The 26,346-nt window shown below is 39.5% G+C and overlaps 1 protein-coding gene and 1 long non-coding RNA gene across 3 annotated transcripts in view; one reads left to right on the top strand and one right to left on the bottom strand.

Annotated features, from left to right (window-relative positions):
• ETF1 (eukaryotic translation termination factor 1) overlaps window positions 1-23,079 on the bottom strand; it is a 39,109-nt gene extending 16,030 nt beyond the window's left edge. Inside the window, exons 1-2 of the mRNA XM_069104309.1 lie at window positions 22,925-23,079; window positions 22,624-22,727 (exon numbers count right to left, since the gene is read on the bottom strand). Coding sequence (XP_068960410.1) covers window positions 22,624-22,709 — 86 coding nt within the window. The 5' untranslated portion in view covers window positions 22,710-22,727; window positions 22,925-23,079. The remainder of the gene's footprint in view (window positions 1-22,623; window positions 22,728-22,924) is intronic.
• A 130-nt stretch (window positions 23,080-23,209) lies between these two features.
• On the top strand, window positions 23,210-26,028 carry LOC138174123 (uncharacterized). Of its 2 annotated transcripts, none has more exons than XR_011171620.1 (2): window positions 23,210-25,442; window positions 25,629-26,028. It is a non-coding gene; the product is annotated as an uncharacterized lncRNA (long non-coding RNA). The 2 variants fall into 2 exon arrangements; XR_011171621.1 differs by having other exon boundaries at window positions 25,633-26,028.
• Window positions 26,029-26,346: the final 318 nt, after the last annotated feature.

Here is a 26,346-nt window from a genome sequence, read left to right on the forward strand (position 1 = left end):
GGGAGTTTGTGGATTTGATGTCTTTATAAATGGGAGCAGGAGGAGAATAAAGGAATAAAAAAAAGGGAACACTGTCAAAAGTTCCTAGTTACTGGGCTTGCATTTTCCTTCTTAGACCAATACCACCTATTTCAAATATAAATTCCTTCTACCCATACTTTAGAGAGAACTGGCAAGGAAAGGAATAGAACAAAAATAAATAGGAAGCATCTAAAACAGGGCTAAGACAGAAGAAAGAAGGGAAAAGTGGCACTAAGAAAAGCTGAAGAAAATGCCATCATACAATTTATTACATGGATTTGAATGTGGCATAGTTCAAATTCCATCTGCTCCTGACCCCTTCAAACTGCTATATATAAGAAAAACAGTCTATAACACTGTTAGTTCTGATCCCCAATATTGTCAGAGATAGGCTCCACGGTTCATCTCTCCCATTCATTTCCTTTATGCTGAACCTGATAGAAACCTGGGCATAGTTGCTTTACTTAAGAAGAGATAATTAGGGGCAGCTAGGTAGCGCACCGGCCTGGAGTCAGATTGGTTCCGGCCTCAGATACTTAAAACCCACACAAAAAAACTAGCTGTGTAACCCTGAGCAAGTTACTTAACCCCAATTGCTTTAAAAAAAAAAGAGAAGAGATAATTAAAGTGGGGATCCAGTTCAACCCTGCCAAGAACTCTTATGTTTTCAGGTTGCCAGGTGGCCTAAGAATGTAAAACTTCACAACACTGTGTGCTGTGTGAAAAATGAAAGTTCTAAGCCAGCACTCAAATTTTAAATTTGGGCACCAAAATCTACCTAAGTTAGCTTGTTGAGGAAATTAACTAAAACTGCCACTGTGAAGGAGCCAGTTGAGTAGCACAGTGGATAAAAGTGGTAGGCCTGGCAACAGGAATACTCATCTTCCTGAGTTCAATCAGGCCTCAGACACTACTAGTTGCGTGACCTAGGCAAATCACTTAACCCTGTTTTGCCTCAAGTTTCTTCATCTGTAAAACTAGCTGGAGAAGGAAACGGTAAACCACTCCAGTATCCTTGCCAAGAAAACCCCAAATGGGATCATGAAGAGTCAGACACAACTGAAAAATGACTGAACAATAACCACTGTTGAGAGGATAAAATCATTGGGATAGTGTGATAGGTCTCTGCTGCCACCCTCTGGGACAGTGAAACAAGCTCTTCTCTCTAAACTAAAGGATAAGAAAGAAACTGAAGGGAAGTGCTTAAGTGGGTCAAACCGTAGAGAACTGTATCAGCTCATTAGCAATGCTCCCTGCTGATTTAAACAAATTTCAGTGGTATGGCAGCCTCTAGCTCAAAGACATCACATCAAACTGTAAAAAGAGGATGATTCTTTTCATTACAAATTTCATTTATAAACTTTTAAAAATCAGTTTTCCACCACAAATATAAGAACCCCTGATACAGAGCTGCTTCCAAAGGCAACTTTCATCTAAAGTAAAAGAATTCATAAGTTTCCTTGGATACAACCTAAAAAGCCCATTACTATTATTTAAATCAGTTAAAGTTTCAAATATCAGCAGACTAGAATATACTTAGACAAATCTGTCTTCCTCCATAGAGGGTGAGCTCCTTGAAAGTAGGACTGGTTGGTTCATTTTTTCTCTGCATCCTTGGTGCCTGCAACATCGTGGGAGTTTAGCAAATGCTTGCTTGAAAGAAGGATCAAGACAACACTGCTCCTTCTCAGCACTAAACTTCACAGCAGAAACAGATGGCAGATTTAAAGGCAATTTGCTGACCTAATAAATGACACTGCACATCAATTAAAACACATACTAAGTTCTATCTGCTGTATACAGAGCTCAAGTTACTATCAGAAGTTTTATGACAAACCCAAATAATAAAGGTATTCTATGGAAAATAAAGCCTAGCTGCCTCTAACTGATATTCTTACCTTGAAAAAAATGCCAAGGGAAAGATTCTCAGAATTATAGATTGTTAAAGTTGGAAAGAACCTTACGGCTACTCATTTAAAAAATGTGGAAATTGAGGGTCACAGGTTAAACTAGATTTATTTGACATTACACCAGTTGGTGAGCAAGCAGAGCTGGGACGAGAACTGCCAGGTCTACCGCTGCAGTTCAATCTTCTTCCCACTACATCACAATGCATTTCTCAAAAGGCTACTTGGGAAAAAAAAATGAAAACAAAAACTTCACAATAAGCATGTGACAAAGTGGATATTTCCTCCCACCAACTTGGCATAATACTATGTTGTTTAGATGAAAACTCTTAAGAAGCCTCCTTGGTGATGCTGGTTGGTCTGTTTGGGAATGATTCCAAACCTCCGTTAGTCAGTGATTTACCTTGAGTCGGGCTGGGAACACACAGACCAAGGCACATCAATAGTAGAAACAAAAATGCCTCATAGAACTAGAGCTCCAAGTTCATGCCAAAACAACAAAATGAAAAAGACACTACAGAATAATGGTCACGTGAGTTTTCTACTTTTTCTGGTTATATTTAGATGATAATAAGTTTTTACATTCTTTCACAGTTTATAAAGCACTTTCACTTGCTTTCATTTTCTCAGTCCTATAAAGTAGACCAGAAAGGTATTATGTCCATTTTAAAGAGGAGGAAATTAAGGCTTAAAAAAAGGTTAACTTGGAATTTTTCACACTGAGTCGTGACCCTGGAGTCCAAATAATGGATCAGATTACTGGATTTTCTGGGGTGTAACTCTCACAGAAACAGATCCACTTTTAAAGATGCAACAAAATTTAAATGAAAGTCAACAAAAGCAAGACTAATATGAGAAAACAGCTCCAAGTGACCCTGTACAATGTACAATGCAGTGATTATTTTAATCAGGTATGTGTAAATGAGGCCAAGCTAAGTTGGCTTGTGTCCAACCTGCTGTCACCTCAGTGAATATATGCTTATGAATTTTATCTTCAGGTTGCCTGCTATATATAATTCTATACATACTTGTCCTTTTTGTAAGGAAGGATCATTTTATTCTTTGTGCTTGTATCCCCAGTGCCTACCATACTTCCTGGCACACAACAGATATACTTAATAAATTGATCAGAATATGAAATGTTACATTTAAGGTTTGTTTATATTGTTATTTAAAAAATTTTAATACTCTTTTTTTTTTTTTTGGGGGGGGGGGGAGAGGAGGCCTGGAGGAGAACTAGGCCTCTCTATCTTTCCCAACCTGGAAGTCGTCACTCATAGGCCTGACCCCACTGCTGACTGACATAGAAGCTCTGACCTGGAGTCCTCCTTGGGCAGCCTGGTGCTTTCCTTGCATTGCTGTTGGTCTTAGTTTAATAATAACAGCTAGCATTTCTACAGTGCCTACTATATGCCAGGCACTGTGCTAAGTGCTTTACAAATATTATCCTCATAACAACCCTGGGAAGAAGGTGCTATTATTCCCACTTTACAGATGAGAAAACTGAGGCAAAAAAGACGTTAAGTGATTTTCCCACACAACCAGTAATTATCTGAGGCTGGGTAAGAACTTGGGTCTTCCTGATGTGCCACCTAGCTAGCAAAGAAGTACACATTCTCAATTAGCTTTTTAGCTCAGAACTCCCAAACTTAAGCCATGATAATGTAAACTCAAAGACTTAAGAAGAGTGATTATGAAGCACACTTCCCAACTCTTGGCAGAAATATGATTAACTCAAGGTGCAGAATGAGATGTTTTCGGACATAGACAATGTATTAATTAATTTGTCTTGACTATACTTATTATCAGAGAGTGTTTCTTACTGGGGAAGGAGTTGGTAGGTAGTAATAATGATGAAAAAGAAAGGGGCTATCAACGAAGTATTTCTTTTAATAGAAGATGGGAATAGAAGAAAGGGGACAGATGAGAGCAGTTTTTCTATTGTAATATTACATTAGATAAACAATTTTAAATTGTACCTAAGACAAGCTATAATTTCAAATCTAAGTTTCTCTTAAATGCTCATTTTGATTAAATTCATAATAAAAAGAAATTATTTAAATGATTGTATATGAGGAGCTGCAATAATTTTTGTTGAGCTAGTCAACTACAATTTCAGTGCTTTTCCCACTATACTATGTGATCTTTTTAGTAAAAAATTTTTTTAGGAGGTAGGATTTATTATTGAAGGATACTAACTTTTGGGATACAGAACATAGCAGAGAGAAAGCCAAGATGGTGGTAGACTGGGCAGTTGAAGGAGAAGCAGAGGAAGAATGCTTCAGAGAATAAACTTTAGGGTGAAGGATGACTTAGGTAGGCCATCTGAACTTAGAAAGATGTTGATATGGAAGGCTATGGGAATTTAATTAGTATGACAAGTCAAAGTAATATCTTTCATATAAGTGGCAATTTACTTCTACCACTAGACAATTTAGACAATAAACAGTACTACCAGTATATGTTTCCAATACAGTCAAGGTAGTGAAAAGATTGTGCACTAGATCATGGATAGGATTTACTCTATACAGGATTCCTTTTTAGAAAAACCTCATTCTTGGTAATTTAATAATTTAAGTCCTAACCTGTTACCAAGTAGGTGCTAAGCATGTCGGAAGTTAGAAGAAGGTAGGGCCAGTTAAATGTTAAAGTAAGTTAACATTTTGGTAACATATGGAGAGTATTTTAGTCTTCATAAAATTTTTTTTAAAATCCCAAACTCTAAAGCTGAATTTAATTTTATAACAATCACTTTAAATAATGTCTTTATGCAGCACTGTTTTATCTCTGCTAAAGATTTCATCAATATTTTTTCCCACTGAAAAAAATCACTTTGCACATTATTCACTTCTAGGATATCTAGTTCTGAATAAAAATTCCAAGATATTAAAGATTATTTTAGAAATGTGTGTAGGGGGGCCGCCAGGTGGCTCATCGAGTAAGAGCACCGGCTTCAGTGTCGGGATGACCTGGAGATCGAATTCAGACACTCAGCACCACACCCAGAAATAACTGGCCATGTGACCTTGAGCAAGTTACTTAACCCCGATTGCTTAAAATAATAAAAAAAATTTTTTTTAAATGTGTGTATAAATTAAAAAAAAAACTTTCATTTTGTAATACATGAAATTTCTCATAAATTTAGTTTTATTGCATACGGAAAACAGACAAGATTAACATCAATACTTCCTGAAGGCAATTCTTACAAAGTTGTCAGACCAGTTTGTGTAAACATGGAAACAAACTATGGAAGCTAAAACTTTCACATTACAGCTCTGAATCTCTAAGGGGAAAATGAGAAATGAGATAGGTAGTTGGCAATACTAGCAAACTGTAACCCTTTCAAAAAAAGTTTTTCCCTATCCTTTAACACATTCATAGGGCTCCCTCCCATTCAAGAGATGATAGTGAATCATGAAATAGAGAAGTGATTTAATACAAGTTGTAAAAGAGACATGAAACAACAATGTGCCCTACAAAGTTCTCAATATAGTAACTGTCTTTACTCCCAAATCTCTAGCTGTTCATGTTTAAGGGGAACGATTCCATTCCGATCTTTACTCAAAAGTTGCAATGAATCTGGGGGCAGGTAGTTGGTGCAGTAGATAGAGCACCAGCACAGCAGTCAGGAGGACCTGAGTTTTAATATGACCTCAGACACTTCACACATATATTAGCTGTGTGACCCTGGGCAAGTCACTTAACCTCAAATGCCTCCCCCCCCCCCAGTCTCTCTGGGAGATTGACTTCCAAATAATGTAAGATTAAAAAGCTTTGTAAAATCCAGTGAAATAAGCAGAATAGGGAAAAGCAGAATCATAGATTTAACATGAAAATTATAAATTAAATTATAAATCATTTAGCTCAACCCTTCATTTTACAAAACAGGAAACTGAGGCTCAGAGATATATTAAATGAGAGAGTTAGGATGTGGGTTCTCCAAGTCCAATACTCCTTCCACCATACTATGCAGCCTAGAAAAGTTCCCACCAATTAGCTTTGGTAAAGGCCTGACATTTAAGATAGATAAGGAATCATAAAGATATGACACAAAAGTCATTCCACAGGTCAATGGATACGAACAGTTTTCAACAGAGTAAATGAAAACTCTTAAATAGTCACATGAACTGCAAGTTAAAATAATTCAGATGTTTTTACCTGTCATATTGGCAAAAAGGATTTTTAAAAAATGGAAAATGTTTGAGAAGCTTCAGGAAAACTGTTGCACTAATGTTCTATTGGTGGAACTGTAAAATGGTCCAACTATTCTGAAAACAATTTGAAATGATGAGAGCAAAGTCATTAAACTACCTGTTACTGGGGATAATTTTGACCAAGGAGGCCAAAAATAAAAGGAAAAGATCCCATGTATGCCAAAATATCCAGTGTAACTTTTTTTTTCCTGGTAACAAAAAACTGGAAACAAAGTTGATACTTTTCAATTAGGGAATGGTTAAATTGTTATAGATGAATGTAATAGAATATTGTAACAAGAACTGAAGATTATGAGGAATAGTCAAAAGAAATGTGGGAAAACTAATAGGAATTGATATAAAGTTAAGAAAGCAGAATTATTATAATAATATTGTAATAAAGATAACACTAAAAGGTACATGAATTCAAGATTAATTTTAGTGACCAATTCTGGTTCTTCCCCTACCCTCTACAAGGATGAAACAATTTTCTTCTTTTTGTCAGAGATGGGACAGGACTCAAACAAAACCAACCAAGGTTAGCATAAGTTTTATTTTGGTAAGAGGGAGATTCAGTGGGAGGAGTTATTGGAAAATTACTTCTTCGATATAAAAACACAAAAAAGCATCAATAAAACTTTAGGAGGGTATTGTGGGGGACATCTGGCACTGAAGAACATATGTAGGGGCGGCCAGGTGGCTCAGCGAGTAAGAGCACCGGTCGGGACGACCTGGAGATCAAATCCCGGGCTCAGACACTCAGCACCACACCCAGAAATAACTGGCCGTGTAACCTTGAGCAAGTTACTTAACCCTGATTGCTTAAAAAAAACAAAAACAAAACAAAAAAAAAAAACATATGTAAAATTTTCAGACACAATCAGCTAAAGCTCATTTATTTTAATTGACTCTTGTTATAAGGGAAGACTTTTATTAGGTAAATGGAAATGAGAATATACAAGGGGACAGAAAACACAACCTCAGAGAAACAAGGAAAGAGAGTAAAGTAACATAAGAAGGCATTTCCTAATAATCAGAGCTGTACCACACCAGAATGGGCTGCTTCAGAAACTAGTGAGACTGTCAGGGGCAGCTGGATGGTAGAGTGGTTAGAGCATAGGCCCTGGAGTCAGGAGGACCTAAATTTCAATCTCAGACACTTATTAGCAGTGTGGCCTTGGGCAAGTCACTTAATCCTGACTGCCTCCCCTGAAAGAAAAGGAAGGAAGGAGGGAAGGAAGGAGGGAGGGAGGGAGGGAGAGAAAGAAAGAAATGAAACTAGTGTCCAGTCACTTTAAGTGCAGAGTGAATGACAGCCTGCTGGGTGTGTTGTAGAAAATATTTATGCTTTAGGTATAAGTTGGCACTCATATTTAGGGGTCATAGCTGATTTCTAGGATACGTCCAACTATGAAATCTATGAATCTAAACAAATCTCTCTCTTACACACACATAACACACACAGAGAAAGGTATGGTTTACAGCTGAAGGAAACAGAGGATGTTTGGATAAAACAGAGTAAAAACTTGTGGCTGTTTGCATGAATATATACTTCAAGTGGGAAATGCATGACTTGTTAGAGATTGTCATAAGGATGAGGAGAAATCTGTAAAAGGTGAACCACCTAAGTGGAAGAGATGACTGATAGCCTATCAGAGAAACACAAGAAATTTAACGCTAAGGAATTTGGGATTTGTTCTCAGAAGCATGGAGTAGGTGGGGACCTCAGAGATAATCTTATACCAGAATAAGAATTCTCCTCTCCCTCCCCCAGGGAGGTAAAGAAGCTGGTGGATTTAAAGGGACTTGGGGTCCAAATCTCATCTCTAATTACCAATAAGACCTTGGGACCAGTCACTTAATCTTTCTGGGTCTCAGTTTCCTCATCTGTAAAGGGGAGATTAGATTAGACTACTTCTAAACTTCCCTCTAACACTAAATAATCTATGAGTTTTTATAAGTGGACAAATGGCCTTTGTTAAAACTTTCAGTAACAGGAAATATACTACTTTATCAGGCAGTTCATTCCACTTCAGGAAAAATCTAATCCTCCTAATCCCTAATCAAATCCCTCCTAAGGGAGAAGTTTCCCTTAAACTGAGCCTAAAGATACTCCTCCCTCCTTTTTTTGTTGCAAGTTCTACATATTCCTTTCTTTATAATTTTTAGAATTTCTTTATATACAACTTTTAACATTTGTTGTTTTGTTTTAGAGTTCCAAATTCTCTCCCTGCCTCCCCAGGATGGTAAGCAATCTGACATAGGTTACAGATGTGCAATCATGTAAAACATGTTTCCGTATTAGTCATTTTGTGGACAAAACTGGAATAAGGAAGAAAGGGAGAAAAATAACATGCTTCCATCTGCATTTAAATTCCTTCAGTTATTTCTCTGGAGGCAGATAGCATTTTTCATCATGAGTCCTTTAGATCTTGGAGTCTTGGATCATTATATTGCTGATAATAGCTAGGTCTGAAGTTGCTCATCATACAATGTTCCCCTGGTTCTGCTTACTTCACTCTTCATCAGTTCACGTAAATCTTTCCAATCTATACAGTCCTCCTGCCATGTGAAGATAAGCAGTAATAAGTCTAATCCTTCTATATTTCAGCCCTTTGAATAACTGAGCTATAAAGTTCAAACTCTTTTTCTTCAAGCCAAGCATCCTCAATTCATTCAATAAATCTTTTTTTACGGCTTGGTCTTTTCAGTCTCTTCACCAATCTCATCACCTTCTTTTTGGATATGCCAAACTTTCTTCCTTAATGTGGGACCCAGAACCAAATACAACACTCCAGATGTGGAGTGACTAACATTATAACTTTTTTTAATGGAACCTAAGATTGCATCAAGTTTTGTGGATGCCTTGTCACATTGCTGACTCAGTAAATGTACTAACCAGAAGATCTTTTCCACAGAAACTGTCTAGCCATATCTCTCCACCCATCCTATACCTGTCAAGTTGATTTCCGAACCAGCTGAATGACTTTGTATCAACTGCATGTTTGATAAGCATGCCATCTATATATACCTTGATCATCACTGATAAAAAAAGAAATGATTAGTATGGCATAATCTATTTTTTAATGAAGTCATTTTGACTCTATTTCACTATCAATGTTCAGAAATTTTTAGCTAGTTAAATGAAACAGCACCTGAATAACAAGATGTGAAGGAATACTGAATAGTTTGGTCTATCCACCCCATCTAGAATGTAAGGCAGAACCATACTTAAAGCCACCTCAGACAGCTTCTCCTAGGAAATCCCATAATGGGCTCTCTCACAAGAACCCATGACTATTTCACAAGGCAACCCAAAGAAGCTAAATTCTTAACCATATGAAGTGCTACAAAGGCTAACTCTATTGCTTCCTTCCACCTGTTCTGTTTAGATTAGGACCTCCAAAATTTGTGTAGTCATTCTTTACAGTGTTTCACTCCAAATGAAGATTAATGACCTATGGCTCAGTCCATTATGAATTAACTAGTCTTAAGAGGTCTTTTTCTGCCCCATTTTATTAACTGAACTGCTACTGTTCTGCTTCATTTTCAAAGAGGATCAATGATATCATGGGGTGATGACTTGTGTATGAACCGGATTTAACTGAGACAGAGTTGGGATGACTTTGCATAACTTTGCTTCACTTAAATGCATTAAGGTGAATGGAGAGAATTTTAGGTGGATGATTACATCTTCTTAAGCCCTCATTATCAAGCTTATAGTCATTATTCAAGTTTTGATTAACAAGAAAATTCTCATTCAGGTGGGGGTTAGGGCAAAGGTTACTATTATAATTATCACTAGATGTAACCTTTGCCCTCACTCCCACCTTGCCCTATGGGTAACATTTGAAAGCATACCCAGTATTAGTAAAAAGAGAGAAACAAGGGTTACATTACTTGATATTAAATGTTAGGTGCGAGGAAAGAGAAAGAATGTCTTAAGATTAAATAGGACCAAGGGGGTTTGGTGCAGAGAATGAAGGAATTAGTGTTTTGGGTTTGTTTTCTTTCTTTCTTTTTTTTTTAAGCAATCGGGGTTAAGTAACTTGCTTAAGGTTACTCGGCCAGTTATTTCTGGGTGTGGTGCTAAGTATGTGAGCCCGGGATTCGATCTCCAGGTCATCCCAACACTGGAGCCGGTGCTCTTCCTCGATGAGCCACCTGGCAGCCCTTGGGTTTGTTTGTTTTCCTGGGGGAGGTGTGTGTGTGGGTGAGGAACAGCAACAATGTCATAGATGAGAAAATTAGTAGAACCTCCTGGGACACAGTCAAAAGGGTAAAGGACAAATCTTGAAAGGGTAGAAATTCCTAGATAAATTTTACCAATACAGAAGTTACATGGATTATCAGAATCCTCTGAAACAAATATTAAATTAGTCAACATCAACTTTATCCTTCCTTTTTCTTTTACTAAGAGATCTAAGAACTTTCATCTTTGATTTATGGCCAGGTTCCAAAATTTTGACATAGGTCAGGGGCAGATGCTCATTGTCTGACAATCAACTAATTCTAGTGGGGCAGTGATCTGAACTCAGTTTGTAACCCCTCCCATGTGTCAGAAAACCCAAATTCTCATCCTGAACTGATACACTAGAAATTTGTGACAGCTCCCCCTATCTATTCTCCCTTTAGATGAGGACTACGAGTGGACTTATGATTTCAGGGGCAGGGAAATTCCAGATAAAAACAGTCTCTCTAGCAATCCAGGCTTACACTTTTTCTACAACCTATTAGAGTGTTACCTAGAGCTTTAAGAAATTAAGTAACTAGAGATGGCTAGGTGGTACAGTGAATACAGAACTGGCCCTGGAGTCAGGAGGACTTGAGTTCAGACACTTAATACTTACTAGCTGTGTGACTTTGGACAAGTCACTTGACCCCAATTGCCCTGCCTTTTCTCCCTCCAAAAAGCTCGTGCACTCGCATGCGCGCGCACACACACACACACAGTTAAGTGACTTGTTCAGGGTCCGTATGTATCAGAGGTAGAACCTGAACCTCATTTTTCTTGACTAGCTCTCTGATCTACTAGGCCGAACTGTCTCTCTTCTACAGCAGGGCTTCTATACCTGGAGTTCATGACCTTGGATTGTTTTTGTTTTAATTTTGATAAATGTATTTCAACAAAATTGATTTCTCTTGCAAAGCTATGTATTTTATGCAACTGGAAACATTCTGGAAGGAGTCCATAGGCTTCATAAAAAGGGTCCATGATACAAAAAAGTGTAAGACCCCCTGCTCTAGAGAGGGGCTAGAAAATCTCGTCAATGCCTCCAAAATGGAGAGGGAGAGAATCTAATAAAATGTATATAGTAATAGTATAAGTGAACTGACATACACTTGCCACATACGACTTAACTGCTTCCAATTTATCTTACTTCAAATATCCATCCATAATCTTATTCAATAACACTTCCTTCAATGTTCTTTTTCACTATTCCCTAGCTTTCTAAGGGTCTATTCATTCTCATCTTGCTCTAATTTCCTCAAAGACAGAAAAGGACAAAAGTCAGGACAATATGTTCATGATCTCCACATAGCCAGGCACCCCAGGATTCTACTGCTATGTTAAAATGAGGCTTACCCCTAAACAAGAAGTTGCTCAATGAATAAGGCTAAATAGTATACTCACCAGAGATTAACTAGTGGCTTTTCATAGACTTTTCTACTTTTAAAATAACATACTGCACAACAGAAGGTAATAGAAGAGACATAAATCTATAAAACACTCTTTGTCTGGAGAGATTTTTGGGAGGCAAAGATAAATAATCTTGATTTCTGTGCTCAACTTCATAATCTCCACATGTCTGGAACATTTAAATTTTTTTTTTTTGGGGGGGGGAGGAATCTAATTTTCTAAATGGGAATATAAGGACCCCAGGAGGTTATAGTAATTCATACCTGTGTCCTTTAGGATCAGAAATGGCAAATAGGTTGGGACAAGAGCAAGTCTTTTCAATAGTATGAAGGTAAAACAGTTAGTTAGCTAGGAAAGTTGGGGGTGGGACTCATGTATGTAACTAGAAAAATATGCTCCCAAAATTTTTGGTAAAATGGTTGAGAAGCATCATTTTTTCTACCTTGTTCCTCACAAGTAATAGAACTGCACTAACACCCAACACTACAATGAATACACCCACTAGGGTATGCCTTTCTAGAATTCTAGCCATTTACTCTAATTATTTTTTAAAGACAAGAGAACAAATTTCATAAAATGGCATCAGTAGAATATTCCACCCAAATGGAGCAAGTCAGAAAAATACCTAAGGTGTTCTCAATGCAGCACTAAACCACAAAGTAAAAGAAATCACCAGCACCAAGGAATTCCACAACAATGATTCATCAAATTCCATGTTATCAGGGTCCCCTCAACTGAAGCAAACAAGTAATGCTGAATACAGTAACAGCATAAAGAAGCTGAATATAAATTTCCCAACTATTATATAGGAGTAACTAAAGACTAATTATATAGTTGTTGTTAATTTGCTGTCTTTAAACAAATTTCCTGGTAGGTACCTCACTAGTGATGCTCATTAAAAACAATCAACCTGCAGAACAAAAATATTTATGGTCTCTTTCTGTGATGGCACTGGAACAGGAAACGTAGGTGTATGCAATAACTGGGGAATGGCTGAACAAGTTAGAATACATGAATGTGATGGAATACTACTGTGTTGTAAGAAATGATAAAGAGAAAGTTTTAGAGAAATCTGGGAATACTTGCATTAATTGATGCAGAGTGAGCAAAATCAGGAGAATTTATATAATAACAATATCATAAAGACAAGAAACTTAGAAAGACTTAAAAACTCTGATCAACACAATGCCTAACCATAATTCCAGGACTCACGATAAAACATGCTGCCCACTGCCTGTCAGAAGTGATGGACGAGGAGGCTAGGTGGCGAAGTGAGTAAAGTGCTGGCCCCAGAGTCAGGAGGACCTGAGTTCGGTTCCCGCCTCAGACACTTAACACCCATACAAAGAAAAACTAGCCATGTAACCTTGGGAAAGTTACTTAACCCCAACTGCCCTCCCCCCCCCAAAAAAAGGAGTGATAGACTCATGATGCAGATTGAGACACTTTTCCAGTCAATGCAAGAGTTTGATTTGCTTGACCATAAGTTTGCAATGAGGTGTTTTGTTTTTCTTGCTTCTTCAACTGGGGGGAGGGGAAGAGGTGGGAGACTAGAAGGCAGATCTTCTCTTGAAAACAATCTAATTAATAAAAAAAAAAACCTGCTCAAAATGTGAGCTTCTCTCTTTTATACATAGATTAGACTTCAGACATCATTTCTGTTTTCCTTTTCCTAAAATCTTTGATTTTAAGTCCCCAAACACCTGATCCTTCTATTAAGATGCAAAGCTTCTTTAACTATAGCCTCATTTCAATTAAGGGGCAGGGAAGGAGATAGTCTTCCTATTGAGCAAAGGAAATACTACACAGACATCACTACTATCAAGCATGAGACTGATTTACTCATGTTCTTAGAAAGTTAGCTCCTTAAACTTGATTTAAATGTTATCAGGCTCAATCAAATCTCTATCCCTTTGTAGTTTCTTTCTGAAAACTCACCCTGTTCCTATAGTAGTTATGAAGGACAGAAGAAGCTACCAAAATGGCCCAAGAAAGAAAGCAAAAATTCTTTGAGTAAAAAAGCACCATCTGGGGTAGCTCGGTGGTACAGTGGATAGAGTAACAGCTCTGGAAGCAGAACGACCTGAGTTCAAATTTGGCCTCAGAAATTAACTAGCTATAGGACCTTGGCCCCTATTGTCACCCTCAAAAAAGCACCACCATAGAAATCATTAAAGTTTGAGGGTCACTGGAAGCATACTGCATTTATTTTGATTCATTGGCAGCCAAGTGATGAGTCTTTCATGGGATGTCAAGCCTATTTTATTAACAGAAACCAAGAGGGCACAAACGTGCAAGAGTCCTGCAATATTTCAATCCCCTGACAGCACACCAACTCTCACCCAACAAAGCTTTTATGTCTAATTTTAGGCCAACTGGCCTTTTACCAAGAATGGATTTCAATTATAATCCCAGAGCTGCAAATCAGTTACAGCTCTAAGCCACCCATTGTAACAAGGCTATTTCCAGAGTTCCATATTAGTAAAATAGAACTGTAATTTAGTGGCATTGGGGAAGAAAGAGGCAGAGAAGTTAATTTAGAACTAATGAGGAGAACACAAACTTAATGGCTGATTTCTTCTAGGAAATAAGTTCAAATTGAAACATTTATCTGGTCCTTCCCATATATAAGGCACTGACATCAGGTGCTAGGGATACAGACAGTTTCAGCCCCTCAAAAGTTTCCATTTTACCAGAAAAAGCTGAGCAGTGTTTGCAAACTATAGCAGGAAAGTTTTATCCTAAAACTTTATCTACCCTTGGTCTCCATTAAGCCTAGATTAGGCAGTCTGATTCTATGATTTTTAAAGTCATTTTAACCTTTGTGGAACTCCCCTAGCAGGCTGTCCCACTTTACCTACACCCTGTGCCAATCACATCTGACTTCCATCTGGTAGATGCAACTACAGCACATAAATTTATGAAAAGATTAGTTGGCAGGCCTATGGAGAGAGGGAGCCCAGAGTCTAAAGTCAGAGCTCAAGGTATCTCCTCCCAGGGGCTACCCCTTTATCTCCCATGGCTAGCATACTATTATGGAAAAAGCACTAGATTTGGATCAGAGAATCTGGATTAAGATCCTACCCAGCTCTGGTACTTCCTACCTCTGTGACCCTAGATAAATCAAATACCCCACCCCATAGGCCATCAATTTCCTCATCCATGGAATGAAGGAATTTGAATACATTGCTTCAGAGGTTCCTTACAGATCTAAATCTATAAGGATGATGCCTCCTTCTCCCTGAATCTCAATTAGTTCCCCATTCAACATACTGAAAGTCTTTAGGTGAGAAAGGAAGAGAAAAGGGAGGAATGGCACAAATGGACACCAGATACAGCAGGTCCTTACAGCCTCAAAAAAGTATAACTGACACTCAAAGGCATTCTTACCCAACACCTAAATCCCCTCCAGCAGTGAAAGCAGAAGACCACCTGCTTTAGGGCCACATATGCTTTTGGAGATCCTCAGAGCAAGGGTAGATAATTTTCAAAACAAAGTTCTATGACAGTGAAATCTGGTAACCACAGCTATGCTAGGACTGACTCAGACCTCCTCAAGCCATGGAGACCTGTTCCAGACTCTGAGTAAGCAGAAGAGGCAGACATACAGAAGAAGCAGACATACAATAGCAATAACACTGAATTTGTAGTCAGAGCATGGTACAGAGGAAATAGTGCCAAATTTGAAGCCAGAAGACCTGGGGGTTCAAATCTTGGCTCTGCTTTTTACTATTCTGTGGGACTTTGGGCAAGTCAATTAACCTCGTTCAAAACATTTTCCCCCTCATTTAATTCTCATTAAAAAGGGTTGGGATAGATGACCTCTAGATACCTTTAAGAAGTAGTTCAAAACATCTCCCAAGAAACCTTTTGAGATTAACCTTGATCACTGACTTACACTATAACTCATTTTTAAAATATTATTTTGCCCTTATAATTATTATATTCAGATACTCTGTGCTATGTCTCTCCTGAATTAAATTTCCTTGAGAGACTACATCTATTACATATTTCTGTAAAAATATATGGGATTTTATATACCAAGGATATGAAATATCTTGGTAAACACAACTCAGATACTCTAATTTTCATATCCCTCAATCTTGACCCTTAGAAATGATCTCTACCAGTCACAAGGAGTTTATACAGTAACAGGAAAAGCCACTACCTGCTGATCTCTTTAGGGCTCAGTTCAGAAGGCACTTATTGCATGAAACCCTCCCAAACCTCTTAGATTAATGGTCTCTCTTCTTCTCCTTCACTTTCTACTTTGTATCCTAGTTATCTGTGTGAAGGAAAGCTCCCTAAAAAGAAACTATTTTTCATCATTTTATCTCCCTAGCACACCTAAACACACATCAAGTGTTTAATAAAAAATTCACTGAAATCTTATGAATATCATTGATATGTTAGAATAAAGGCATGTTTTGACCAGGCACTTTTGAAAGCTGCTTTGAAGGAGCCAGAGAATCAGGCAAGTACAAGGTTATAAAATGCCCAACTACAAAAGGTACTAGAGAAACACAGGGAAATGTGCTAAGGTGATTGAGGTCAAGCTTGTACAAGTAGGATAGTTCAATTCACAATCATTTTTATAGCTTTACAAACTAAATGCTCCATAATCCCTCAAGGAGGTTGCAAAAGTACTATCATCTCTAAGAAATCCCTTTACCTGCTAAGCCAAGTTTCCCTCCTGCCCAGTCCTTCAGAAAGTGTTGGGCCTAAGAATCCTTCTACTACATACAGTATAGAAAAAAAGGATAAAGATCTGAGAAATTCCCAAACCTAAGCCAGCTTCGCTTTTACTTTGTACCAGAATGTAAATCTGATACTATACTTTTTGAGATGGTGAGAAAAGGACAAACTAGCAAGTCTTTCTTCCTTTTACCTCCCAGTCTCCTTAGGCTAGAAGAAAAAAAGATTGTTTCAGTATAAAGGGAAAAGTTCTCTAAACAGACTTAGGCAAGGCTTCAAAACGTTGTGTAAAAAGGCAGAAAGATCTTCAGTAACAACAATGGAAAATATGAGTGAGAAACTCACTTAGGTGAAACTACTACCAAAGCTATATTATGTTATTGCAATAGCAGATCCAGAAGGAAGACAACAGGTTTTATCTTTTCTGTCTGGAATCATCACTTCAATAAGATAGGACCAAGATGGCTTTATTGCAAATCTGCACAGTTCCAAGTATCCTAACATTCAAATATCTACCAAGTACTCACTGGACACAGTATAATGCTAGGCACTGTAACGGACACCCAACAGCTCAAAGAAATAAGACCTCTAGAGATAAGGGTCCAAGCTGGGGAAGCCTCAACCTACTGTGAACTCAGCCCTAAATGGTATGCTAATTAGGCACTCCCATTAACCTGGGAGTATGGCCAGAGCAAGCCTTCTCTCTTCAGGTGTTGCTATAATGATAAGTCTGTAAAGAGCGAAAATTCAAAAAGGAGAATGTTCCTTAGGTTCATAGTGCACAAACACCATCATACTGTACCAACACATTGTTTGTTGCAAATAATACTCTGGAAAGTTAACAACCTGTAGTTTTAAAGGTTTAAAAAAGTACTCTGCCACTCTCCACCCAATACAACACTTTTTTTTTGTCCCTTCTGTCCTTCCCTTTCTTTTACTTTTTTTTCTCTCCCCTGGATTTTCTTAGAATTCCGTATGGTATCCATAGATACTGATGAAACATGTTCAAACCCCCAAATGGTAATCTTTTTTAAGTGGAGCTTCCACAAGTATTTGTTTTCCAATACCAGATACCTGAATTTGTAAGAGCATTTGCCCATGACCAGTAAATGCATAAAGATATAGTGCATTACTCTCATTTTTAATATTTTAAAAATACTTTTTCATCCATTTTTTTTAATCTCCACTTATGTCCCACTCTGACACCCTACTGTGGTGTGGAGGTAATTATGGATTTTCAAAGACTATGTTAGTAAAGTTCAACCCCAGCAGGGCCTACACTAAGCTGGAAAGATTTTGGAAAGTACAGGTGAAGAAATATTCAAGTATATTCTCTTATTCACCATCTGGACACCATTCCCACAAAGACTGCCAGCTGCATCATAAATGTTTCGGGCACCAATTAGAATACCATAAGGTGTTATCACATTTAAGTATTATGTGCACTCTCAAAAGGATGGTGAAAAAAAAAAAAGGAAATGTCTGGAATGAAGTCCTATACATATCAGTATCTTCCCCTTATTTAGACAAGTGTGCAACTACTGACCAATGAATTCTATTTGCAAGGCACAAAAACAGGATTAAATTTGTTCACAACAAAATAGTTCAATCTCAATGCACTGAATAACTAAGGCCTGACTAAAAACATCAGTTAGGATCACAAAATCAGTGTTTTCAGCTTCAAACAATGTTCCATTGGGTGATTTCAATTTTGGTCACAAATAAGGTTCTAAGTGTATATTCATTTTAGTTATAAGTTGAACTCTAGAAGAAAATTTTAAGCTGTAAAAACAAATGGATTAAGTTTCAAGATTTACAAAGTATACTTATAGATTTTCAAATTCTGGGCGTAAGAGAGAACAATTACTTTTCCATCTGTTTTTGCACTCAGTTATAAAGCCTTGAAGTAAACAAGGCCCAGTTGAATATATGTGAGAAATAGCAATGGCAGATAAAATGATTTAGGATAGATATCTCTGAATCTCCAGACTTTTCAGAATGGGGCCCAATCTGGATTCTGCACTATTCGATTTGTGATGCCTAGAACAGTCTCTGATTATCATTTCCCTAACACTGTGGAGCAACTATAATAAAAAGAATATAATAAAAGTGGTACAATCCAAAGAAAACCAAACTTTCATTTAGAAAGGACATCTATATTACATTTAAGTGCTTATGTTCAGGTCTTCATGACTCTAATTGCAGCATTCAATATACTATTCCTTGCTGGTTTTTTTTCCTGCAAATAAAACTTGTAAGAATGAGCCAGTATCTTTTAAAGTAGTTTTATCATAAGCTAAGTAGAATAAATAGAGCACTATCAGGATTGTAGAAGGCTCCTTGCACTAGATTAAGCCATCTTAGAGCAAAGAGGGCCTGACTAGATTCTTGAAGTATGTGCCTGTTTGGCACATGTGGGAGCAGTTCCTACCTAGTGAGACAGACTGCATGATTGTCATCTGGGGCTCAGTCTAGCTCTTTCCAAGGCTGGCTGCAAACAGATGAATTTTTTTAACCACAGCGGGATTTATGGGCCATGATCTAGGATATGGATCCTTGAAGTACTGAAAATTCATTCTCTTAAGGTTCATTTTGCTCCTTATACAGAGACAGTTCATCTGAAATACACACACAGGTGGGTCAATTTTATAAGCTCAGCCACCAGTTTCTAGGTTTTAATCGGTCATAGCTCTTTGCCTTGCCAAGCTATTTTTCTGCAGCTTCCTTTTCTAGCCAGTTGATACCTGTGTTGTGTCATGTGGTTATCGACAAACTGGCTATCTGAAGTTCAAACTTACAGCAGTATATTATACTGCTGGACTGAAGTTAAAGTTAATTAAAAAAAAAACCTACGATGGATTAATGTGTCAAATATTCCAACATAAATGAAAACCTCAAATGCAAAACAGAAGCAATTGGCTTTCTTTTTCTATTTCCAGAATATTTCTATTCACCCATCAGTAATTTCATGTTTCTTACCATTAAAATCATTTGTAAATTGTTTCAATTTATGCTTGAAATTAAATCTTGTCCCAGATATGGTAGCAAATCTGGATTAATTTCTCATCTCTTACTCTTATGAGTTTATTAAAATTATCCTGAAAACTTTTAACCTAGGGGTGACCAGGTGGCACAGTGAGTAAGAGCACCGGCCCCGGCATTAGAGACCCGGGATCGGTTCTGGCCTCAGATACTTGGCACCCACACAAAATAAATGGCCGTGTAACCTTGAGCAAGTTACTTAACCCCAATTGCCTTAAAAAACAAACAAACAAAAAAATTTTAACCTTTAGGCAAAGTATTTCTCAAGGTTAGATACTTACCTCTGTAAATATTACTTTAAAAAAATCTCTTACGTTGGGGTGGCCAGGTAGCACAGCGAGTAAGAGCACCGGCTCCAGTGTCGGGATGAACTGGGGATCAAATCCGGGCTCAGACACTTAGCACCCACCCAGAAACACCTAGCCATGTAACCTTGAGCAAGTTACTTAACCCCAATTGCTTAAAAAAAAAATCTCTTACTTTAGGGGTATCTAGCCAATCACACAAAAAACAATTTTAACATTCCCCTGAAGAAATGAATATATACAATCAAATATCAGAAATCAAAGAGAAACAACTCTCAGAAGTCTTCTAATATCCAAGAAAGTCAAAGACTTTGTTGTGTCAAGACTAAATTCCAGATGCATGAAGAAAAAGACATCAAGTCAAATTGTATTTGCTTGTGGGGGTGAACTGGGAGGGGGGAGGGTGTAAACGGGACATTTTGATAAGTGAATTAACTATCCCTATGACCTGAAAAAGACAACACCTGGTATTCACATGTTCTATTCCCGAAATGACAAGTCTTTGAATAGTTTTGTCTAATTTCTGGACTTTTCTTTGTCCCTCAGGTATCTTATACTCATCTTAAACCCTTTTCCAATTGTGAAATATCTCAAGTATTTTATTGATTTTGCTCTGACTCACAAACCCCATTTGTTGATAAGGCTATTCATATTATACACTTTACTAATTATACTACAGATGTAGTACAACGCACTCAATTTAAGTTTAAAAAGAGGGGATATTTACAACCTATGACAAAAGTTTTAAGGTAGCTAGGTGACATACCTAGAAACAAATTTAAGAACTGACAACAACAAGAAGAAACTAATTTAAACTGATCTTGCTAAGCCAAATTACCTTATTCAGCAGGGAAGTGACTTTTTGGTTGCTTTCAAAATATGTAAAAAGTTTAAACCAGTGTATTTAGGATAGCAAACAGGCTGAAATACACTGTTGTCTAAGCTGTGACGACTAAGTGAACCTACAAGCCAAATGCAGGTTTAACTCTTCACACAATAAAAACAGCTCTGAAATCAAGAGACTTCTTAAAATATTGCTTAAAGCCCATCAATTAAAGGTAAATTCCAATATAAAAAAATAATTAACACAATCCTTAGCATGAACTGAATGGGTATTTATTGAAAGAGCCTAACAAATGGAGAGTAATTTACTTTCTTACCTACCCCGGAATTATCACTTTGTGTAGAATTACTTTAAAAACATAACTACTCTTGAATATTCAATGAGATTCAAAGATGAAGTGAAATAAAACTAGTATACAACAATGATCTAGTTACCCAATATTCCCAGTTCCTCTAAGTCTTGCCCCCAATTTCTTTTACAAGGAAAGAAAAAGAAACAAAAAAAACCCAAAAGCATGACAGTCCAAATCACTTGATCAGGACTAAATTTTCAGAAGCTTCATTCTGACATAAGCATAGGTTTTTGCCAAAACTAAGAACAAAGCTTAACACAAAGATATTTGCAGGCCCTGGGTCCTTAGTATGTTCCAATTTCATAAAAGACCACTAAGAAGCGGGGAAGTAGAACACAAGACAGAATACCTAGAAGATACTAACAGCACTGAAACAGTGCTGGAAATCAGAACTTTTAATTCCTGCTCCGAAACTAACTTTCCATATGGCTGTGGTCAAGCTACTATTCCAAAAATGTTGATACATAAAACATTGAATACGTATATAAAATGTTACATGCTTCAAAGAATTATCATCTTCATTACTTGTAAAAGTTCTTTTACAACTAAGAAAGGAATGGGACACCGAAGAAAGCTTTACAAACTATGCTCTGAGAAAAGGATACCCGTTTTTAAATCAAGCACCATTCCTGTTCCCCCCCCCAAACCTCAACAATTCCCTTCTTCCTACCAAAATTCACTAAGTAAACGTTCAAAACCCACCCAAACCTGTACTGAACATGTTTTATAACAGGAGTATTCTTAAGTTGGCTACATCCGTTGTCCTAACAAGGCCAGCCCCAAACTCTACAGAGATGGTTTTAATAGGACCCAACTGTACAATATTTTCATCAGACACAGTGTCTAACAAAAACTCCCACCCCCTTTAAAAACATATTTGCCAACCTTTTTTTTTTCTTTTTCCACTTTTCTTTTTACCACCTAGGAAGGAGTTCCTGTGAAGCAGCTGGAAGCAGCATCTCAAAGCTTCCCGGGGTGGGGGCGAGGAGAGTCTTTCCCCAAACACTGTTGCAACTTCGGCCCCTGCCAGGTCCCCCAAGGCCGGCAGCCCTGCTGCAGGGGATGGGCGGCAGAGGGGGGCCTGAGCTTCACCCCCTCAATCCTTACAGCCCGACCCAACTTCACTTTCCTCCCAGGGCTCGTCAAAATGGCCTCCCCATCTGGGTTCCCAAGGCTCCAGTGCGTAAAAGGAGAAGAGGAGATGGGGAGAAAACCGGGGAAAGGCGGAGGCAGGGAGGCGCCCCCCCCCCACCCCCTGGGGGACCGTGGGGGCCCCATCCCCAGGGCTGACCAGGGTTCTGGAGACCGACAGAGGCAAGGAGGGAGCCCAGGTCTCTAGAGCAGGAAATGGGAGGGGGGTCGGCGTCCCGGACCGGCCGGAAGGAGGGAGGTGGTGGACGCCGGGGCAGCTGGGCCGGGGCGAGGCCCACGCTGGGGGCCCCACCCAGAGGCGGCCCCCGGGGCTGGCCGAGCCCTCTTCGGGCCGGCTCTGCACAGCCCGCCATGCGGCGCGGGGAAGGCTAGGCCGGCTCTCCCCAGAGGAGTTTCAGAGCGGGGCCGGCCGGGGGGTGGGGGTGGGGGGAGGGTCCCGGGATCCCGGGCGCGGCGCGGCGCAGCGCTCACCCGCGGGCCGCTTCCAGGCTCTTGATGAGCTTCTTGATCTTCCAGATCTCTACGTTCCTATCGGCGGCGCTGGGATCGTCAGCCATCTTCTCGCCTCCTCCTCCCTAGAGCGGCCCGGCGGGGCCCGGAGACACCAAGACCACAGAGTTAGCGCCGCCGCCGGGGCAGAGCGGCCCCCTTCCCCGCTGCCCCCGAGCGGCCCTTCTCTCCCCCCGGCGCCCCCCCCCCCCGCCAAAGCCGCCTGTACCCCGCGGCCCCAGTCACTCGGGTTCCTCCTCCCGCCCCCCACCCCAGACCTTACCTAAGGGCCCAGTCCCGGGTGGCAGCGGCTCCTCCCCGGCGGCGGCGGCTCCGCGGCGGCGGCGGCAGCGGCGGCGGCTCTGACGTAGGACACCGGCTCCCTCTCTCCAGGCAGCTGCATGTGTTGCAATCCGCTCACATGGGGCCTGTGACATCACTTCCGCAGCAAGGGGCTGGGTGCGGAGGGGGGCAGCGGCAAGAGGAAAGGGGGAGGGGTCGGAGGAACTCGGGCGCGCGCTGCTGCGCTCCATTGGCTCATCGCGTGGCCGCTAACAACATGCCTGGTGATTGGTCGCAGTCGGGGCCGCGAGGCCTTGTGAGGTAGGGCGGGGGGGGTTGAGGTGAGGTGAGAGAGCTACCACCCCTTCCGGGGCGGGGAAGACGGGAGTGAAAAAGAACCTGTCTCTGAGGCTCTCGCGAGCTTTCGATCAGTGCCGCGTCAGGACAGTGAGGAGTGGGTACTTAAGAGGGCAATGAATGGTGGTCCGAGGTGGCAGCGCTTGCTTCTCTCCGGATTTCCAGGGAGTGGGATCCCTGTGGCCCAGCTTCGAGTGTCCTCCGGGGATCGATAGGGTTGGTTGGCCGCAGCTCTCTCCCCTCTCGCTCTTCGGCTGAGCCAATTAGGCAACGGGCGCCGCCTTGCGCGCCGGGAATGGCGCCTTGCAGACCTGGGAGGAGAGCGCTCCTGGCCGCCTAAGTGACGTCGCCCCCGGCCTCCGTGACGTCACGGCCTCTGGCTCTGGAGTGAGGGACTTGGCGGAGTTGCGGTCATTTCAGGGTCTGGGGCTTGGTGGGTCAGGCAAATGGGAAGTGCCGGGACCAGGATGCCCTGGGGTTGGGGAGATTGTGTGGTCCTGACCTATGATGGGGGTCTGTTCTCTCCACTGTCTCCCAGGCGTGCGTGGAAGGAAATAGAAAAGGAAGAAGACATTTGAGAGACTTATGTGGCGGGTTGGATAAAAGTGTTGAGATTTGGGGTCAGGAGGCTTGGGTTTAATCCGGTCTTTGACTTGAATTAGCTAGGCAAATCCTAGCTAAGCCTCGGTTTCTTCTGTAAATTGGCGGCGGTATATATAATAATTTAAAGGGTCATTGTGGTGCTCATGTTACAATATTAAGTATAAAACTCTTTGCAAACCTTAAAGCGATACGTAAATGTTAGGTATAATAACATTACTGTTCAACATCCACTTTATTGAGCTCAAATGCTGCTTCTATCTTTAAAGCTTTCTGTAGTGCCCTTAAGTGGAAGTGACTAAGTGACTACTTCCACACACTCCTTGAATTTTCTAAGTCCTTTGTACCTAATTTCTAATACTTTTTTTTTTTTTGCTTTTTGGAGGAGGGCAGTTGGGGTTAAGTGACTTGCCCAAGGTCACAGGGCTAGTAAGTGTTAAGTGGCCAGATTTGAACTCAGGGCCTCCTGACTCCAGGGCCGGTGCTCTATTCACTGCACCACCTAGCTGACCCTAATACTGACTCTCCTATTAGTGTTGTGGAGTTCTAGACTTCGGAAATGGCAAGACTTATACAATTCTAATATGACTTTTATATGATCATGGGCAAATCTCCCAAACCTCTCTGGGTCTTTCCTCTTCGCTAGTTGGGATAATATTTATAGTACCTACCTTATAGCATCATAATGTTTTAGTAAAATACATATATGGAAAGTCTTAAAAACTCTTGAAAGTGCTATGTAAGTTATCACTTGTTACTGTAACTGGTATGACCTTGGAAAAGCTATGATAGAATGTAATACATAGTACTGATAGAATGTAAGCTCGAAGGCTGGGAAACAGATTTTTGTCTTTGTATCACTAGTATCAAGCATGTAATAGGAGCTTCTCCTCTAGATTATGAATGCCCCCTAGGGATTTTTTTTAAGAGAGGAGGGACAAGGAAGTGCTTTTTGTTTGCTAAGATAAACCTATATGACATATATGTGTACATGCACATACATATATATGTGTGTATGTATACCTATATGCCCACATATACATGTGAATAGTGTGTGTGTGTGTGTGTGTACAATACTTATATAATGCATGTTTGAATTTTTATACACACAGGTGCTCAGTAAAAATGACTTAAGAATCTGCTTGCTAGGACTAGCAATGCTGTTCATCCTGCTCATGCAAGCTCCTTTCCCAGAGGACTTTCTTCCTTGAGATTTTTAAAAGTACTTATTGAAATCCAGCTTGATGGATAGTTTTATGAACTTAGCTGTAGAGATTATATTTCTGATTCCACAGGCTTATGTCATAGGGCAGCCCTTGGAGTCAGTGATATTTTCTAATAGTCAAAATTTTCCTTAGTAATTTCAGTATCTTTTTGCCAGAAGCTTTTTAAAATTTTTATTTTTAATATAGACGTTTATTTTTATTTTTCCAACATGTCGATGGTGCATTTCCAAAACAGCCAGCATTTCAAAGGAATAAATCAGAAGTGTAAACAAAGAATGCGAAATAAGCTATGGACTTCCAACAGTGTGACGATCCATATATAGTATACATTCAGAGGTGAGGTGAAACTCATCACCTAATTCTTCATTTCCATAATTATATAAATACATCTGATTTTAAAGGTCACTTAAAATGAGTCATGATCATTTACAGTACAGTATGTTTTTTCAAGTGCAAAAATAACTAGTGGTTAGTTCTATTTCTCGAAGTTCTTAACTTTTAATGCTGTTTTTCACTGTGAAGCCAGACATTCAAGGGCAGAACACTCCTCCCCCATGCAATCCTGGGCAGCAGATGAGAGAAGACTCCAGACTTAACAGTTACACCAGAAGATCAGAGGATGGAATGTGTCATTTTTAAGTCTGTTCTTTTTCTCTATAGCTCCTGTGCTGAACTCAGAGCTGACTTGTCTGTGAGAAAATCCCAACTTAAAATTTAACTGACTTTTATTTACAACAGTGTCGTAGTCTGACTGTTTACATTAGCCTGCTATTCAAGGAGCAATCTTGGTGTGGGGTACTCATTGAGCTAAAGTTCTGGCAGCAGAAGTGGTAATGTCTGAAGATGCAAATACTGATATCTGAACCTTCCAGTGTCTGACTATGTCTAGATTATAAAAATGTACTGTGACTTTGTTTCCCTAGTTTGGGGAAAATGTGTTATTTTCATTTCAGTTCTTTTTTGCTTCTCATTCCCTATTTCCTTCCCCCACCAAAGGGAATGGGAAGGAAATGGGGAAGGAATCCATGGGTGTTGTGATATAATAATTTCTTATTAATTTTAACCTCACCACATTGCCAGGAACTTTTAGGAACATCTCTGATCCATGCAATGGAATTTTGGCTGACTGATGGTCTGAAAATATATTCATTTACAATTAGAATATGATGAAATGATAAAGCCATAAACCCTGACAGATGCACGAAAGGGAAGAAAAAATGGAAAAATTAGAATAGGGAAC

The sequence above is a fragment of the Petaurus breviceps genome, unplaced genomic scaffold (assembly GCF_028583685.1).
Source record: "Petaurus breviceps papuanus isolate PSGF00001 unplaced genomic scaffold, PetGlider_PUasm1.0 685, whole genome shotgun sequence".
In the NCBI taxonomy this organism is placed as follows: Eukaryota; Metazoa; Chordata; class Mammalia; order Diprotodontia; family Petauridae; genus Petaurus; species Petaurus breviceps.